This window comes from Malus sylvestris, chromosome 4 (assembly GCF_916048215.2).
Source record: "Malus sylvestris chromosome 4, drMalSylv7.2, whole genome shotgun sequence".
Lineage (NCBI taxonomy): Eukaryota > Viridiplantae > Streptophyta > Magnoliopsida > Rosales > Rosaceae > Malus > Malus sylvestris.
Genome location: NC_062263.1, coordinates 7,448,177 through 7,467,074, shown reverse-complemented (window position 1 = coordinate 7,467,074; position 18,898 = coordinate 7,448,177). Strand labels below are relative to the sequence as shown.

The window sequence follows — 18,898 nt, the reverse complement described above, 5'->3', positions numbered from 1 at the left end:
CTATTATTTTGGTGGGGTCTAGTATCTTTTCTTCGTGAGTAACCTTTAACTTAGACAAAATATGGAAGTTCTCTTCCACTTCTTTTTTTAGTACATCGATATTTTTACACTAAGGGGAGGAGTTCAGCTAAACCACACAATGGGCAACTTAGTTTGCTATCGAATTCGCCAGCAATTCTCTTCCACTTCTTATTTCAAAATGCCTTCAATATAGTGGATAGTCCTGTCTATATAGTCCTCTCTATTAAACAAGGCCTTAATGAGTTGTTTCTTCATGAATCAAAATAACACTACCACTTAGTGGGCTGGTTGGGATAGGTTGTGACCAATTAAAATGGACTTGAGGCCAATAGCGTCAGACTGTGAGATGGACATAATGAGTTATGAATCCACAATAGAATGAGTTATCTAACTTACCTTTATATATGAGTTACAGATTTTATCTTACAAATCCTGACCGATCCAATCATATCTCTAAAGCCCAATCCCATCTATTCCACAAAAGGCCCCTAATCGTTGTTGTCCCGTCCTCCAAGTCTGAAACATTGGAATGTCAAGCAAATCCTCTAGAGGTCTTGCCGTAGACCCCTACCTCTACGCGGCATTGCGCACTATTTTCCTATGCTCTTTCTTTAAAGCGTATTTTCCTCCATAAATTGCCTTGGAATGTTGGAAATGGAGGTACAATCTCTCAAGATTTCACGGTCGGATTAGCGCACCACACGAATCACTTCAATATCGTCTCAACTTAACTACCTCAATATTATGTTGGCTTCTATTACAAAAGATATTAATGTTATTAATAATGGAACCATTTATTTATAGGGAACTTTAACGAAAAGCACGTGGTACTGTTCACTTTAACGAAAAACCACATTTTTACACTAAAAAGTCAATCCTGGTACTATTCACTTTACCCTTTATTTTGTCCTTATCATTAAAACTCAAAGTTTTCAAGCCCTTTTCATTAGTTTTCCTTTATTTATAAGTAGTAATATATTATGTCAAGTTGCCGAGGTGGTATTGCATTCTACAACTCAATCGTGTGTTTAATCCTAGTTTTGAGCTTCCTAATATCAATTTCAGGATTGGCTACAATACTTACATATATTTACTACAGTTACAATATACCGGTCAAATATAATACAAGTTAAATATATGTATTAATATAATTAGCATATGACTGTCAAAATGGTAATTATATTAAATACATGTAAGTATATTATTCTACAATTTGCTAGGGAATGGTACGAGTCAAATCAATGTATGGGAGGTAAACCTGTTAGGGCCGTGGTCAAGTTGCATTGCTTGCAATGAACTCCTGGTGACTTGTTCCTCCAATTTGAAACGTCTAAACTCTAAAGTGCCACTTCAAGTTGTACCGTTTAAAGCCGCAACTTGATTTTCATCTAGCAATGGCCCAAAATATCTCTCGGAGTAATACTACGCACACCAAATTTGTTCACCAAATAACGTCACACCGTATCATTTATTAATATCCGGGGCATCCTTAGACCTCGTTTACTTTTAACAAGACTCGGACACATCATTTGGTCGTACCCAGTGCACAAGGCTCCCGCTTTACGCAGGGTCTGGGAAAGGTGAATGTCGGCTAGCCTTACCCCCATTTATGGAGAGGCTGCTCCCAAGTCTCGAACCCGAGACCTACCGCTTATGGGCGAAGACACTTGCCAACACATCATTTGGTGAATATAAAAAAAATTATGCCTCTACTCAGACATGTATATCATCATGCATCCTTTTGTTCCATTCAAGTTGGTATCGTCACGTTTCAGGCACAGCCATAGATAGGCAAGCAAGCAACCTCTTCCTCTATTGGGCCATCAATAACCAAGAGAAACTCAGAAAATAGCAACCAGGAATTCAATGTTCATATTTGTCTCAAAAACGAACCGAAGAAAACACCCAATAAAACCGAATTATACTCTCTTTATATGCAAATCACAGTTTGACACATAAAGGAGTAGTTGAAAAGGAAAAGGAAACAAAAGATCAAGTTATCCAAGATCGTGGAGTTTCGAGATCTATTATCTTCCTCGAAGAACAACTCGTGCTATTCCAGAACAGAGCTCAAGCCAACAATTCACACAATAAACAGCATGGTGCTTAAAACGATTTGCATAATCTGCTACCTGATTAACTTTTCGATCATACTACCTTTGAAATGAAGGCAAGCTTACCAGAGCTGGCACAGGAATAAGAACACTTGTTCAACTATTTTAACAATAGACAAACACCCTGTGAGGCTTCAGCCACAAAGAACAACAGCAAAGGAAAACATTTGATTCCGAAGGTTTGATGGAATTGTTATGATGTGAAACCTGTCACACACAGCAAAACAATTTGTACCAATTTCAACTTGAAGAAGCAGCTAAGCTGACTTCCATCCTGACTGTGAAGCAGAAAATAAATGTCAAACACTTTGTAGTCATAGAAGAAGTATTAATACCAAGCCGTTGCTAATCAGTAGGAATAGCATATCAAATGACAGAAAACAAGTAAATAAAACACAAGTGCCTTTACCGTTCAGAAATTGGTTTTACCAACAGTCTTTATGACAAAATGACAAAGGAACTTTAAGAACAAATTGAAAATAGCACAAGGAAAAATAAAAGAGAAAATACAAAATGGGACTTCAAGCACCAACCAGACTGAAATTATGAAAGAGCAGCAACTAAAAGGCAATGCTTTTATAACATGAGAATATAACAAAGGATAGAAGACAAGCTACATAAAAGAAGAATAAAGGTAACATTATTATGTCAAACAGTTGAACCCAAAGCCTATTTAAACACCGCTTTTATGTGCAACCGATCAAATTCCCCTAAATTCCTTTTGTACTTGGAGGAGGGAAGGAATAACATGGACGTTAACACTTTGACTATTCTGACCTATTAACAGCCAGGAAGCTAGAGAGAACAGATTATGGCTAAGAAAAGTGGCAGAAATCATGAACACCAGAGATTTACCATCAGACAGAAAATGTGAGACTGACAGGAAGTTGAGAATGATTAGCATTCACTAATTACGCTGGTTTGGATATACTAAAAAGTATCCTAACCTTGAAGCAAAATAAGATATATCTTTAAATTCATTAATACCATTAAAGAAGGAATCGAATTATCAAATTATCCATACAAGCGCAAAATTTATATTCATGCACAATAGGAACATCTATAGTATCCCACATGCCTCAATATTAAATGCGCAAACCTATATGTATAACCTATTGACATGCCTTATGCAAAACTTACCACGGGCACAAGCATCAATATGATTAACATGAAAAAGAAAAGTTAAAAGGATGAAACATGCAGATGCAGGGAAACACTACATTCAACCTCAGAAAAGGTTCGCCTTGTCAGTCAGTTGAACTGATGAGCTCTTCCAGAACAAGGAAGCATGCAGTCAATAAACCCTGTATTGAAAAACAGTTTGTGCAAGACAATGCAAAACCTCCCCCCCCAACAACGATGTAGGGAAGCCTGTCAAACTTTACAAATCAAACAATCAGAATCATTCAAAAAATGAACGAAAGCACAACGAATCTCCGACAAGCCTAATCGATTAATACCATTAACAAGAGAAAGGTCTGAACTTGACGCTATATCATGTACATATATAGAAACTCCATATATTTTTACATATTAGACCTACTTCCATATAAAGCAACTAGATTTACCCTGCATCCTGTTCCTAATGAGCAATACAATAAGGCCAGAAAAAAATCAAACTAGACATTAAAAAAGGGAAATTAGATATCCTCTCTGCTTTTTCCCCTCTCATAGATTTTTGTTCTGCCTTGTATAGGGTAAATGCCAATTCTTCTTCTGTAAAAGTTGAGCGCATTATACCTCAAAAATTGAGGCTTCCACTCTACAGCTGCAGCAGCAATTTCCATTTACGAAGTTTCGAGACAATCATAATCTTCAGGTCACCATACAAATCTACCTCTGCAACAAAAACCAAACTATCCATTAGCAACAAAAACCTCACAAAAACATGAATTTGCAGAAACTCAGAGAGAAAGAGATAACCTTACATGGAGAATCAGCAGACTTATAAGCATCAGCAGTAACACCAACCAGCCACAACCCAGGAAAGATACTCTGCAAATTCATGCATCCCACAAATAAATTACAAAATTTCATAAAATAAAACAAAATTCATGTTAAATTAAAAAAAAAACACGGAACAATAAAATATAAGGAGGAAAGAGCAAAGTGGACGTACATCGAGCTGCTTCTGAACATTCTTGGGTCGCTTCTTGGGCCTTCTGGAAGGCCTCGACCCGGTCATCACGAACACGTCCTCTTCAATCTCCTCCTTCGACAAAGCGATCCAGAACTTGCTCTTCTCCTTCTTCTTCTCCACACTTTGCCCCTCCGCCAAACCCCTCAACCTCATCGACTTCGGCTGCTGCTGCTGCATCATCTCGCTCTGACTTCTGTTCGGCCCTTCAGGTTCCTGCCCTTCCCGGTTCGCACCAACCGCGGCGTTAGGGCCACTCGCCTTTTGAAACGACGCCGTCGCGGGAGGTCTCCTGGGCCTCAAATTCCAGGGCTTCTGAAGTAGCACCTCAGCTTCCTCCTCCTCTTGATCGCTCTCCCTCTCCTCGCTCCTGCGGCGCTTGTTTTCCGAGCACGAGATCAGCGATAATCGGCGGCGATCGGCCCGGGAGGACCCGACCCGGTTGTGGCGGTCGGATTCGGAGTCGGGCTCGGAGGCTGGTTCAGCGGAGGCGGGTCGGCGGTAGCGGTTGTGGTTGTTGGCGGTGGCGTTCTTAGTCCCCCATTTCAAGAATGTGAGCGGGAAGTTGTGCAGCGGCGGCTTCACTGGCGCTGTCGCCATTATTCCTGATCAACACGCAGAGCTAAAGCCTTCAGAGTTTCAAACCAACAAGCCGGCTATACATACACACCAAACTGTATCTATCTATCCATCAATCCTTTATCAGTTTATGCTTGTGCTTCAAGTTTTTAGAGAGAGAAAGTGAAGGAGGAGGAGAGAGTGAGCGAGAGTAGGTTATTTGTGATGTGAGGAGAGGAGAGGTGGGAGGCTTTCCTTTTAATGGTCGGACTACTACAAATACAGTACGGAGACGGAAAACCAAGGGGCTGTGGTCTTTCTACCCTCTACGGCGTTACGGTTTTTTATTTACTATTTTACCCTTGCTTTTTAATTTATTTATTTATGGCATATTTGTTTCTTTGTTTCGAAAAGCTGTCATTTTCTCGTGAACTTTAACTTTAGCCGAATATCCTTCGAACTTTTTTATTAGCTAATATTTTCTTTCAATTTTAATTTTACCTAATTACCCCCTTTAAACTTTTATAAATAACCAATTTTCTTCTGTTGCTAGGCTTTAAATTTTTTTATCTAATTTCTCATCCATTTTTATCACACGAATAACGCATAATAAATTTTGGGGGTCAAAAAGAATAAAAATTAGATAGATGAAAATTTTAAAATCTAACACTAGGGGATAATTGGGTATTTATAAATTTTTAAAAAGATAATCAGCTAAAGTTAATTTTAAAGGAAAATTGACTACTTACAAATTTCAGTAAAGTAATTAATTAAAATTAAAGTAATAAGAGAAATTGATGGCTGACAAATATTCTTTATTTCTTTTATTTCTTTTGTTTCTGATTATGGACCAGGTTGGACCGTTTAATATCCTGCTTCTTTTTGTTGTACGTTTTGACCTATTGGGTTGGGGTCCTTGGGGAGGTGGGTTTCGCAGTCAGTGTACAACATCTTTAAGCGTAAAAAGGTCGACGGTTAATCGGACGGTGTATGTGATCATATGAGAATATAATTGAAGGTGATGATGGGTCACTATCTGTCTGCGAGTTATATATTTTGCTCCCGTTCATGTTGGGCTTTCGTAGTAACGTGATGATGGAGGCGTTTGTTGCGCTAGAGTATTTCGGATTGAACTGGCTTCAAAGATTAAACTGGACTAACTTAGTGAAACGTTTAGTGTAGTGTTGGACTAAGAAGCTAGATAATAACAAATTCTAATATTATATTATTTAATATATAAATTATTAATATTTTATTATGATCTAGGTGACCGGAAATGACGAGGAGTCTATCGGGAGTGGTTGTTGAGCATGACGAGGACGAGAGAGGATAGTCTTAGCTAGTCCCATGGTTATTGGGGGGTCTCGCTAAGACCTCTTAGTGAAGGGTTTTGTCTATGCTAGTCCCCTTTAGTCTCATTAATGTTAGTCCCAGCATGAAACAAACACAGTATTGGACTAACAGCTAGTCCAGTCCAGTCCAATCCCACTTAGTGAGAGCAAACAAACGCCCCCGTGTCTTATTGGGAATAGGATTATCTCCCTCTTTTTTCTTTTCCTCTCTCCTTTTATCTTATTTGAGATGAGGGGAGGGAAGGGGATGAAAAGAGGAGAGGAGACAATCTTAGTCCGTCTTATTGAGGTTTATTTAAAAAGTCAACTTTGAATTATTTTAAAATGACTAAAAACTTACTTGGGCAAGTGTGTATTTTGGAAAAAGCACCGGTTACGATTTATATGTTTTTTTGCAGGAAACACTTCAAGTGTTTTTCTAGGATCCACTTGCATTTTTACTAAGGATTGGTTCCAATAGCGCTTTGGATCATTTTAAAAGCACTTCTAAACATACTCTTAGTTACTAATTTAGTTTATTAATGTGTAATGGTATTTTTAGCATTCATGTCTCTGTGTTTTCTTGTAAGATGGGGATTTAGGTTCCTGCCTATTAGAATTAGGGGTGTGCTATACACACACTCCAAATTACTTCTCACACACCCCTTGTTAATTTTTGTCCGTTGATTTTCTTCAATTCATCCGATCCGACGGTCGAAAATTAGAAGGGTGTGTGAGAAGTAAAATGGGGTGTGTGGATATCACACCCCTAGAATTAAGTTAAATCTTTATAAATAGAATGTTTGTAAATTGGTTGGGATAATTTTTGTGGCAAGATTTAGCTTATTTGAGTTATGTAGCTTTATTGACAATTTTTTAGTTTTTGTTGCTTTTAGATAATAAAAGGGTACTCCTAGAGTTGGTTTGGTATTACTGTGCTTTGAAAAAAAATTATTTCTGCTGTGTTGTGAGAATAAGCAACTGTGAAATAAAGCTGCAGAGTGTTTGGTAAACTTTTTTGTAAAAGTGCTTTTGGAAAAAAAAAAGTATTATAATGTTTGGTAAACTTTTATGTAAAACAGCTGTGTATGTGAATTACTAAATATGCTTTATTTTTAAAAGAAAAATATTTATAAACTTTATATTAAACATATAATCCAACGTTTAACATGAAATCATAATCCAACATTTATGCTGCTTCACGTTTTCAATTTTTTTTTCATCAAAAACTGTGAAAATAAGATGTTTTTAAGTGTTTACCAAACACCTTTTTGAGCTCAGTTTTTATTGGTACCCACTTTTTATAAAGGCGCCTTAGTACCAAACCAATACCTAGTTTGGTATTCCGTAGATTCATTTGTTCTACATACTATGTTTTCCAATTTAGTATAAGAGCGGGTTCGATTCTTAAAAAATTTAACTGCTATTGTTTGCTATAATTAGTTAGACTGTATAGTGGCTATTGATATTAATAAAAATGGATTGGATGTTGTGCATAAGGAAAAACAAAACTAGAGCTTAACGCCGAACCAAGGCAAAACCGCACTTACTCTAATTCTCACCTGACTTTCACACTGTTGAAATCAACCTTGCCAAGAACTCAATGTCTTTGTAGTGTCGTTAAAGTGCCTTTGTGGTGGTTCAACATCGAAAAAGGAGAGTGTCATTGACACGCCCGACCCTGATATTCACTCAACACCAAGGTAGGCACGTGCTGGCCGACACCCGAAGGTGACAAAGCCATATTAGGATGCATGAGAACTAAGAACAATTAACCGACATAAATAAAACTTGTAAATTTAATTATAATAAATATGCATTTATGGAACATGTTCAAAGCATACAACTAAACCGAGACACTAAAAATGAATAATATAAAACTGAATGAAAAAAAGGATGGATCATACACCGAGAGGACTCGAAGATACCGATGCGGAAATGCCTTGACTTTGGGATTGTACGTCTAGATTCTAAGTTCTGAGGGGGCGCAAAACAAAACATGAGTGGACCGAGTTGATATATAAGTAATACTAAAATAGTTATTTCTCAACATACTAACCCCCAAAGTTTATGAAAACTCAATAGCATAATATGTAATAGGTTTTCTGAAAATCCTAGCATGTCATAAATCCTTCGTAAACATATATTATATATAGTGTGCGAAGTAGTGGTATCAGTATTGCCCGAAGGCATATAGAACATTTCATTCGCCCGAAGGCCTTCATTCGACCCGTACGCCCCTACATCACCCGACCGAAGTCATATATAGATAACATTTGCCCGTAGGCATATATAGTGACCATCAGATAAGCACAAAACTCATTGCACATAATCTTTCCAAAATATATCTCATCGAAGTTCAATATCTTAAACAACAAATCATAAATGATGTTCATAAATATCTCAGTGAAATCTAGTAAAGCATTAAAAAACAATAAGCGTAAAACCAATTTACTCATAAACATTTTATAAAACGTAACCATTAAATCATGTTTTTCATGTATGTATTTCTAGCAATTAAAACATGCATTTTAGAAGGGGTCCATTCACAGATACTTCGCCGTCGAATAGCCGTGCGAAATAGGAGGGACGGAAACGCTGATGTTTGTACCATACTTGACTAATCCCGAAACTACTAAGCACCGGTCAACGTTATACCGTCAATGACCCAGAAGAGTTTCCCTCAAACCAGGAGACCAATCACAGCGCGACACATGTCGACATCAGAAGCCAATCATAGCGCGACAAGTGTCAACATCAAAAGTCAATCACAACACGACACATGTCAATGTTAGAATGAAACTAGAAACTCTATTCTATAAATAGATATCATTCTCTCACAATATTTCCTAATGTCATTTGTACTAAATCATTCATTAGTACTCACTAAAGGAGAGCTTGAACCTATGTACTTGTGTAAACCATTCATAATTAATGAGAACTCCTCTACTCCGTGGACATAGCCAATCTGGGTGAACCACGTACATTTTGTGTTTGCTTCCCTGTCCCTATCCATTTATATACTTATCCATACTAGTGACCGGAGCAATCTAGCGAAGGTCACAAACTTAACACTTTCTGTTGTACCAAAATCCCCACTAATTTTGTGCATCAACATTTGGCCCTGTCTGTGGGAACGACACTTATTCTCACTCTCTTCAGCTTTGTTAAGCTGGTTTCCACCATTCGTACACTCTCTTTTGACCAGGCATCCCTCTCCTACATGGGGAGCGAAAGAAGCCACAACACACAGAAAAATACCCCTCTTGCACCTAGTGCGAAGCAACGAAAGAATGAAGGAAATAGGTTTGCTCTTCAACCTAAAGTCGATGAGCTAGAAGCTCAGAACAACAAGATAGCAATGAAGAATAAGGTCATTCAAGAGCAGTATGATAAGCTATTTAAGACGCTCCACGAAACTAGGCATACTCAAACACGCGAGCTTGTTGCCCCTGTGGACATCAACCATCATTTGGGTGCCCTCAAACACGGAAAGTCACCTTCCTTTGACATGAGTATCCTTGATGAAGAGCGAGCTAATCATGAAAACATTGATCAACATGAGACATTTCTCAACCCAGCTGCTTCGACCCGAAGAAGGAGAAGTGGAGGAAGACACCTCCTAGCAGAAGGGTTGGAAGGATCGAAAACCGTTTATCGTGACTGCCGAGACTTCCTAAAGCAATGTCGAGAGAATCCCCTTCACATATGCTCGAAGATCAATGACCCAAGGGTTTCTGAAAGACTCGGTCCACTCCAACGACCTAGACCAGCTGCCAATCTAAGGAAGGAACGACAGGTCCCAGAGGAACATGAAGGTACATGGGACTTTGAGGTATTCCGACAGACTCACCCTAGAAGTCAGTACGGCGAGTCCAAGGAAAAATCACATGCTTTTGCTCAAACTTTCCTACTTTCAAGAGGCGATGGAGACTTACGAAAGAAAATCCCAGTGATACATGACTCCACTTAGGACCCCCTTATCCTACAGCTCATTGAGGAAGTAAACAAGTTAAAGGCCGAACGTTAGACCGAGATACCTGATTGGAACCAACCCAGGCCTGACCCTCTCACAAGGAGGATCCTCGACACCCCCTTCAAGCAAAGACAAAACAAAAGCTTGGTTTACAACTCTATACTGAAAAGGAGGACCCGATTGAACACTTTAACCTCTTTTGAGTCCACTATGGCATACCGGATGCATACCGACGAAGAACGATGTCTTCTCTTCCCCTCCACCCTCTCTGGCGGAGCTTTAAACTAGTATTGCCGTCTTCCACCCGAGACGATAGACTCATTTGAGGAATTGAGGAAACTGTTTGTTTCTCAACGCATTTTCCAGACCGATCGCTTGCATTCTGCAAATGACTTGTACACTATTCGCCAGAAGCCGGACGAGTCACTACGAGAGTATGCCGGTCGCTTCAGCCATGAGTATTCTCGCTGTGCTGAGGTAGATGACAAGACCGCCCTCAAGGCCTTCACGGCAGGCCTACGTGATTGTTTCTTCAAGTACATGATCAATGCCAGCACTTGGAAGACTTACTCTGAGGTGATGGTACATGCTTATAACCATGCATCCGCCGAGGCAAGGACATATCAATGGAAACCCCTCACAGCCACCCCTTATCAGCAAGTAGGTAGTAGAAGCTAGATCCAACTAAATGAGAAGACCTCGACCTTCCAAACGGCAGCGGTGCTTCCCCCTGCCTTACTTAATACTTTGCCAAGTCAACAAACATATCAATCTCAGGGCAAAATGAAAGATTTCCATCCTCACCAGTCTCATTTTAGTAAAATGAGTAAGGGACACTACCGCGATAACCAAGAGTATCACCACGATAATCCCTGACCCCAGACAGTCAACACAATGGGTCAAGCACGTATCAGGACAGCCCCTACCCCGAGGTATGAGGCATACACACCTTTGAACGCCACATGCGTAGCCATTTACCCCGACATAGCACACCTGATACCGAAGCCAAAGCCGAGGCACCCGGATTACAAGTTCACGAAGAGCACGGGCATGTTTTGCTGCTACCACGAGTATAACGGCCATGACGGCGAGAAGTGTATCACATTTCGTGATCATATTGAAGCTTTGGCACGTGAAGGAAAAATTGATTAATTCCTCCTTCACCCTAAAAGGGGTAACCGTAACCAACGCCAAGTGAATGTGATATATTTCATAAGTGGTGGCATACCCATATCTAAATCTTCCAATAGGGCCATGAAAAATAGTGAACGAGCTCTAAAGTCTGGCCACCAAGTGTTTCATGTGAAGGACATCAGGGGATGCAAGCATCAAAAGCCTAACTGGGATCCAATATGTTTCTACCTTGAGGAAGAAAGAGATATTATCTACACTCACAACGACCCACTGGTCGTGGAAGCTCACATAGCCAACTTTGAAGTACGACGAATCCTGGTAGACACGGGGGCTTCGGTCAATATCATGTTTGCCGAAGCTTTCAGGGCACTTAATGTAGCTGAACATTTGCTCGATCGCTCGATTTCCCATCTGATAAGCTTTTTCGGTGATATCGTGCAACCTTTGGGGAGCATACACTTACCTTTCACCATTGGTATAGGCCATTACACAACTACTATTACCACTAACTTCCTAGTGGTTGATTGCCCAACGGCATACAATGTTATCTTGGGACGCACATGCATCAATGATCTCAAGGCCATGGTATCCACACATATGTTGTTGATGAAATTTCCAACCTTCTATGACAATGGTTACATCAGAGGAGATCAACTTAGTGCACGATCATGTTACAACACTTCGGTCAAGCAACAACACCTGCATGTGCCCAAGGAAATCCTTTCTATACATGACCAAGTCATAAAGACCAGCCCAGACGAAGCCAACTTGGATCTTCACGGTGGCAATAGTCAACTTGACGATCCTCGAGATGACTCTTTCATCCAGCAAGCAAAACCCGCTAAAGAGTTGGAGAAGGTCTCTATCTCAAAAGATTATCCGGATTGCATGGTGAAGATTGACACCACCTTGTTACCACCCATTCGGTTGGCATTGATCTATTTTTTGCAAGAGAACACTGAGGTCTTCGCCTGGTTATACGAGGACATGCCAAACATCTCTCCTGATAACATCTGTCATCGTTTAAGTATTGACCCCAAGACCAAGCCAGTGAGACAGAAGCGAAAATCCTATGACACTGAACGGTACGAGGCAATGAAGGCAGAAGTTGAAAAACTCAAAGGCATAGGCTTCGTTCGCGAAGTCAATTATCCAACGTGGGTAGCAAATGTTGTCCTTGTTAAGAAGAATCCGACCAAGGAAAATCTTGTGCTCCAAAAAGTCTTGTGGAGAATATGTGTCGATTACACCAACCTAAACAAAGGATGCCTAAATGATAGCTTCCTCTTACTCTCATAGACAGACTTATAGACTCTACAGCAGGGTGTGAACTCCTGAGCTTCATGGAGGCTTACTCAGGATACAACCAAATCCACATGAACCCTCCGGACCAAGAACACACAACCTTTACTACTGACGGGGGACTATATTGCTATAAAGTCATGCCATTCGGCCTAAAGAATGCAGGAGCGACTTATCAGAGACTGGTCAATTCAATGTTTGCCGAACAGATTGGGAAGAGCATGGAAGTTTACGTTGATGATATGCTAGTCAAGAGCAAACATGCTGATCAACACATCACCAACTTATCTGAAACTTTCACCATTCTGAAGAGGTATCGAATGAGGTTGAACCTTAACAAATGTGCCTTCGGCGTAGGCTTTGGCAAATTCTTAGGCTTCATGATAAGCCAACGAGGCATTGAGGCTAATCCCGAGAAGATCAAAGTAATCCTCGACATGAAGGAACCGGTAACTTCAAAAGACATCCAAAGCCTTACTTGCAAGGTGGCAGCCTTAACTAGGTTCATCTCTAAGGCCATAGACAGATGTGCTCCTTTCTTCAAAGCACTTAAGGGAAGTAAGAAATACATTACATTGACTGATGAATATGTTGAGGCATTCAAGAACCTCAAAGACTACATGAGTAAAGCCCATCTGCTCTCCAAACCTGAGGTTGGTGACACTTTCATTATCTATTTGTCGGTATCGGCTTCAGCAGTAAGTTCCGTTCTCATTCAAAATGATGGTAATGTTGAACGGTCTGTCTACTACGCTAGTAAAGCCTTACAAGATGCGAAGACACGATACTCCAACATTGAGAAATTGGCTATAGCATTGGTCATGTCTGCTCGAAAACTTCGCCCTTACTTCCAAACACTGTTCTAAAAATCCCCGCCTAGGCGCTAGGCCCCAGCCCACCGCCCCGATTAATGCCTAGGCCCCAGCCCACCGCCTAGACCACCTAGGCACCCGCCTAGCCCGCCTAGGCACCCGCCTAGACCCGCCTAGGTTGCAACTCACTTAGACAGAAAATACATAACTTTCATTTTGCATTTTGTTTTTTTCCAATAAATTGTAAGAGACTTGTTGCATACTTGAATGAACAAACATTATATCCTTATTTCACATGTTTTCATTATGTTCCAATACTTCATGATATATATGCATTCTATTTTGTAGTTTATGATGAAATTATATATATTTCAAGTAGAAGCAGACACTTATTTACATGAAATATGATAGATTTACTTAAATCCGCCTAGTCCGCCTAGGCGCTAGGCCCCAGCCCGCCACCCGACTAGCACCTAGCGACTTTTAGAACTTTGCTTCCAAGCACACTCCATCATCGTGCTTACCAATCATCCTCTTCGACAGATATTCCAAAGTCCTGACACTTCCGGGTGAATGATCAAATGGGCGATAACATTGGGTGAGTTTTGTTGGAAATATGCCCTGAAAGTCAATCTTTGGAAGAAACCTTTCAGGACAAATGAATGGATGTATAGATGAATCTTATACATCAAAAGGCAAAGACACGAATTAGGACTATCTCAATAAACGATATGTGTCCTAAATAGTGTATCCATGGACAATGGATCGATTAAAGAAGTAATCTAATGATGTTAGATTACAGAGACCTTCTTCACATAACCAAATGTCCAAAAAGGTTCCTGGTCATTGGATTGTCGGAGGGACACTGACAATGCGTAGACCGGTACATACTGTGTCCACTTCAAATGGAAGGATGGAAAGTCTCATTCCATTCGTGTTGTGACACTAGGACAAGTATGTAGGTGCTCATTAAGGGAATGAGTTCACTGAACGCAATCGAATGAGAGTACTTGCATGGAGGTCTACTCACATGTCAAGCAAGTAACTCTAATGGTTGGAATAATGTAAGTAGTCCTTTGACCTGAGGCATCGTCGTTGTCTTATGGCTAAGTACTTAATCTTTGATTGTGTCAAAGTCATCCCATCCGCGGGTGTCCACGGCATGATTGGGGTTAAGCCACTTAGTCACGAAGGCAAGTGTATGCGCAACAAGGGATCTCTAATCTTCGATAAGAGAGGAAGAATACTCTAAGATATGATTTGGGAATCTTCAGCCGAAGTATCGAGCGTAATAAAGGAAAGCGTTCCTATACGACTCAATTGAATCATATAAGAAGGAATAATCACATTAGGGGTTTGACATAATATATCCATACCTTAGTAATGTGATTGAGAGTATTGTTTTAGAGAAGGATTGAATTACATTGTAATTCCAACTGAATAGGTTCTCCGAATGAACTTCTACATTAGCTTGGGTAGCTATGACATATGGTTAGATGTCACTCATAGCTTGTGAGTTCTTCTAGATGATTAAATGTAGTCATCAAAGAAGAAAGGTAAATTGAAAAGAAGTTTTAATTCACTAAGTGATTGGATTAAATATAATCAATTGAATTGGTGCCAATCACCTCACTGCCTTGCTAATTAGAACCTAAAAGATTGTTCACCAATACACTATTGTAGTGAGTAATTAATGGATGATGGAAACAATTAATTGGATTAATTATGTGTTGTGATTAATTTAGAAAGTCTAAAGAAATCATAAAAGCGATAAAGATCGTTTTGGGCTTAAAGAAACGTTCGGGTTTAATTGGGCCCATTGGGCCTAAACCCATTGGGCTTTTATTCAAGCATTGGATGACTTGAAATAAATGAAAGCCCAAAGCCCAAACAACACAAAGAGGGCCGGCCACTTTAGGTGGAAAGCGTGAGATATTTAGTAAAGTTGTTGACTAGGTTTCTTTTGTCTATATAAGGAACTTTATAAGATATTGTTCATAAGGGTTTTTTGTGTGGTTAAAACAACAAAGAGGCAAAAGAATATCTCTCTAAGAACTACACAAAGGCCGGCCACCTTGGGGTGATTTTACTAACATATCTTTCACCATTTGGTTATTCCTTCATCCTTCTCACTACACTAGTGGGTGAGGATCTTTAGAGGTTTCCTACTTTGGAAACTTGAAGAGAACCTAGGAGCACTCATTCTATCAAAGCGGAGGAGGCAAGGAGGGAAGCTAGGCTCAAGGAGTTCAAGGAACAAAGGGCTTGGAAGTGGTCCATCATTGGTCTCAAGTCTAGATCAAGAGATATAAGACTAAACCTTCACTTTGTTATTTTCTCTAAATTTTTATTTGATGCATTATATATAAACCTATGAACCTTGAAGGGGATTTGCATGACTATAGCTTTGATAATTTGTTTTAAATGCTTCCGCTGCTTTCGTATATTAAATTTGATTTGTATATGCATGATAGTCATTTAGAAATCCCATCTATGAATCTCATAGATTTCCCTTCAAGTTTGACATCTCCTACCAACCAAAGCCAGCTGAGAAGGGCTAAGCAATGGCAGACTTCATCGCCGACTTCACATATCCTGTTGACATTGTTTCTACGCCTAAAGAAGTGGTTTCATTACCCTCAGAAGCTCAGAAAACAGAACCAACAGCCCCAGCATGGAGCCTATATGTTGATGGCTCGTCCAATCAACAGGGTTGTAGAGCAGGATTAGTCTTTACGACCCCTGACAAAGTGGCAATAGAGTATGCTCTTCGTTTAAAATTCAAGGCGTCGAACAATGAAGCTGAATATGAAGCCCTCCTAGCAGGCTTACGTTTGGCCAAACACCTTGGGGTTAAACGAATTGATATCTTCAGTGACTCCTAATTGGTGGTTAACCAGGTCACCAACAACTTTGACGCTAAGGATAGCTCCATGGCAGCATATCTGACACAAACAGAATTATTGCTCAAGCACTTCCACTACCAAATCACCCAAATTCCTCGAGCGGTAAACAGTCATGCAGATGCTTTGACTCGCCTCGCCTCAGCGGTGGAAGACAAGATTGGGAGAAAAATTCAGGTTGAATTGTAGGCAGCACCAAGCACCATGGCTGCGGAAGTGTGCAACTTACAACAGGGGGATAATTGGATTACCCCGATTTATAGATTCCTTACTCATGGCACCCTTCCAAATGACAAAGTCCAAGCTAAGAAAATTCGATACAAGGCTACACGTTACTTGATCATTAATGACCAACTCTACAAGCGAGGTTTTAACCTACCATACCTAAGATGCCTTACGCCCGCAGAAGCGGGCAGAAGCGGAAACTGCCCTTCTGAAAATACATGAAGGAGTTTGCGGAGATCATGCTGGATCTCGATCCCTAGCATACAAGGCTTTTCGCCAAGGATATTACTGGCCAACACTCCACCAAGATGCCATCAGAATATCCTGCTCATGTGATAAGTGTCAACGCTACGTAACTATTCCTCACTCCCCTCCCGAGCCGCTCACTCCTATGATCAGCCATTGGCCCTTCGCCCAATGGGGACTTGATTTGATCGGCCCAATGCCTGCAGGGAAGGGCAAAGTTCACTATGCAATCGTTGCAGTTGACTACTTCACAAAGTGGGCCAAAGTAGACCCCTTGGCAACCATTACTAAGGCAAAAATAGAAGACTTCGTATGGAAGAACATCTTTTGCAGATTCGGCATTCCTAATGCGATAGTCACTGACAATGGGCGACAGTTCAACAACAATAAGTTCAAGATGTTCTACTCTAAGTTCAACATCAACTTATGTTTTGCCTTCCCAGCTCATCCCCAGTCTAATGGACAAGTTGAAGCTAACAACAAAATAATCAAGCGAACTTTGAAAACCAGCTTGAACAAGGTTAAATGTTGTTGGCCAGAATTTGTACCCCAAGTTCTTTGGTCATACCGCACTTCGTATCGGACATTAACAGGAGAAACCTCATTTTCACTTGCCTTTGGTACAGAGGCAGTTGTCCCAGTTAAGCTTGAGCAAGCAACGTTCCGAGTTCAGAACTACGTGCAAAGCGAAAATGACAAACAACTTACCCTCAACTTAGATCTAGTCAAGGAACACAGAAACCAGGCTCACTTGAGGAATGTCGCTTACAAGCAGCACATCTCCAACTACTATGACTCAAGGGTCAAACCTCGTTCTTTCAAAGTAGGGGATTGGGTATTAAAGAAAAGATTACTTTGCGACAGAGTCCTGAGTGAAGGAACACTTAGTCCAAATTGGGATGGACCGTTTGAAGTTGTTGGCATCAGTCGTCATGGCTTCTACAAGCTTAAAAGCTCTGATGGCAAGACCCTTGGCCATCCATGGAACGCTGATCACTTGAAGTACTATTACAAGTAAACTTACATTGTACAAGTGTTAAGCTTCAGCCGTTCGGCATCCTATGTAACGAAGACTATTTGGCATGAATTCAATAAAGAGGTGATTTAGACAACTCGGTCCTAATCCTCTTACATTCCTAGCAATGAAACACTCGGGTTCAAAGCTTCAACATGAATGCTTCCAACATGAAACAAAGTCTAAGTATATGTCAACAAGACTATACAAATAAACGAACAGCTTCACAGTATATTCGTTCAATCATACATTCCAACACATTTATACATAAGCCAACTATGTTTTGAAAGGGTTCAACATACTTTATGTCATTCAACACTTGCTATAATGTGCCTAGACACCTTGCCCTTATTCTCACCAACCAAGTGATGAAATGTGAAGAAGGAACTCATCTTCATGCCACCAACCAGGTGATGAAATGTACAACCCGTACTCTCCTTCATGCCACCAACCAGGTGATGAAATGTACAACCTTACTCTAATATCATTTGGCAACTTGCCACTCATGCCACCAACCAGGTGAAGAAGGAACTCATCTTCATGCCACCAACCAGGTGATGAAATGTATAACCCGTACTCTCCTTCATGCCACAAACTAGGTGATGAAATGTACAACCCGTACTCTAATATCATTTGGTAACTTGCCACTCATGCCACCAACCAGGTGAAGAATGAACTCATCTTCATGCCACCAACCAGGTGATGAAATGTACAACCCGTACTCTAATATCATTTGGCAACTTGCCATTCATGCCACCAACCAGGGGAAGAAGGAACTCATCCTCGTGCCATCAACCAGGTGCTGAAATGTGATGAAAGGTGATGAATGAACTCACATTCGTACCACCAACCAAGTGAAGAAAGCAACTCACCATTCATTCCATCTACCAGAAGACGAGCGGTACCACTTGTACATATGAACTCCTAGCATTCACAAATAATAAAAAACCCTCAAGCTTGACAACTCAACTAGAAGAGCACTTATGCCCAACAAGAGTTATAGTCACCAACAAAGTCTTATTGCAAGCCAACAACAACTTCAGTGTATGCATACGAAGATCAAGCTATTCAGCCCTCTTGCATCTACTTCAAACATTTCCCCTTTGTAACAATGCAAACACTAC

At 40.4% G+C, this 18,898-nt stretch overlaps 1 protein-coding gene and 1 long non-coding RNA gene across 4 annotated transcripts; both read right to left on the bottom strand.

The window, feature by feature from the left end:
• Positions 1–1,088: 1,088 nt before the first annotated feature.
• On the bottom strand, positions 1,089–18,427 carry LOC126619413 (uncharacterized). Of its 2 annotated transcripts, none has more exons than XR_007622049.1 (2): positions 18,416–18,427; positions 1,089–1,665 (listed from the first exon to the last, which is right to left on the bottom strand). It is a non-coding gene; the product is annotated as an uncharacterized LOC126619413 (long non-coding RNA). The 2 variants fall into 2 exon arrangements; XR_007622050.1 differs by lacking the exon at positions 18,416–18,427 and adding an exon at positions 18,271–18,282.
• LOC126619410 (uncharacterized) lies at positions 3,571–5,094 on the bottom strand. 2 transcript variants are annotated; one of them, XM_050287778.1, is made up of 3 exons: positions 4,255–5,094; positions 4,059–4,130; positions 3,571–3,974 (listed from the first exon to the last, which is right to left on the bottom strand). In XM_050287778.1, exons 1-3 carry the CDS (start codon positions 4,870–4,872, stop codon positions 3,969–3,971), a joined length of 696 nt encoding a protein of 231 aa, XP_050143735.1. In that variant the 5' UTR covers positions 4,873–5,094; the 3' UTR covers positions 3,571–3,968. The 2 variants fall into 2 exon arrangements, with proteins under 2 accessions (XP_050143735.1, XP_050143736.1); XM_050287779.1 differs by having other exon boundaries at positions 4,064–4,130; positions 4,255–5,093.
• Positions 18,428–18,898: the final 471 nt, after the last annotated feature.

What these genes read in the sequence shown, in the direction of transcription:
- LOC126619410 (XM_050287778.1), bottom strand. Translation starts at nt 4,872, where the DNA reads ATGGCGACAGCGCCAGTGAAGCCGCCGCTGCACAACTTCCCGCTCACA. An exon ending in ATGTTCAGAAGCAGCTCGAT is followed by an intron (nt 4,131 to 4,254) that starts GTACGTCCACTT and finishes ATGAATTTGCAG; the next exon opens with AGTATCTTTCCTGGGTTGTG.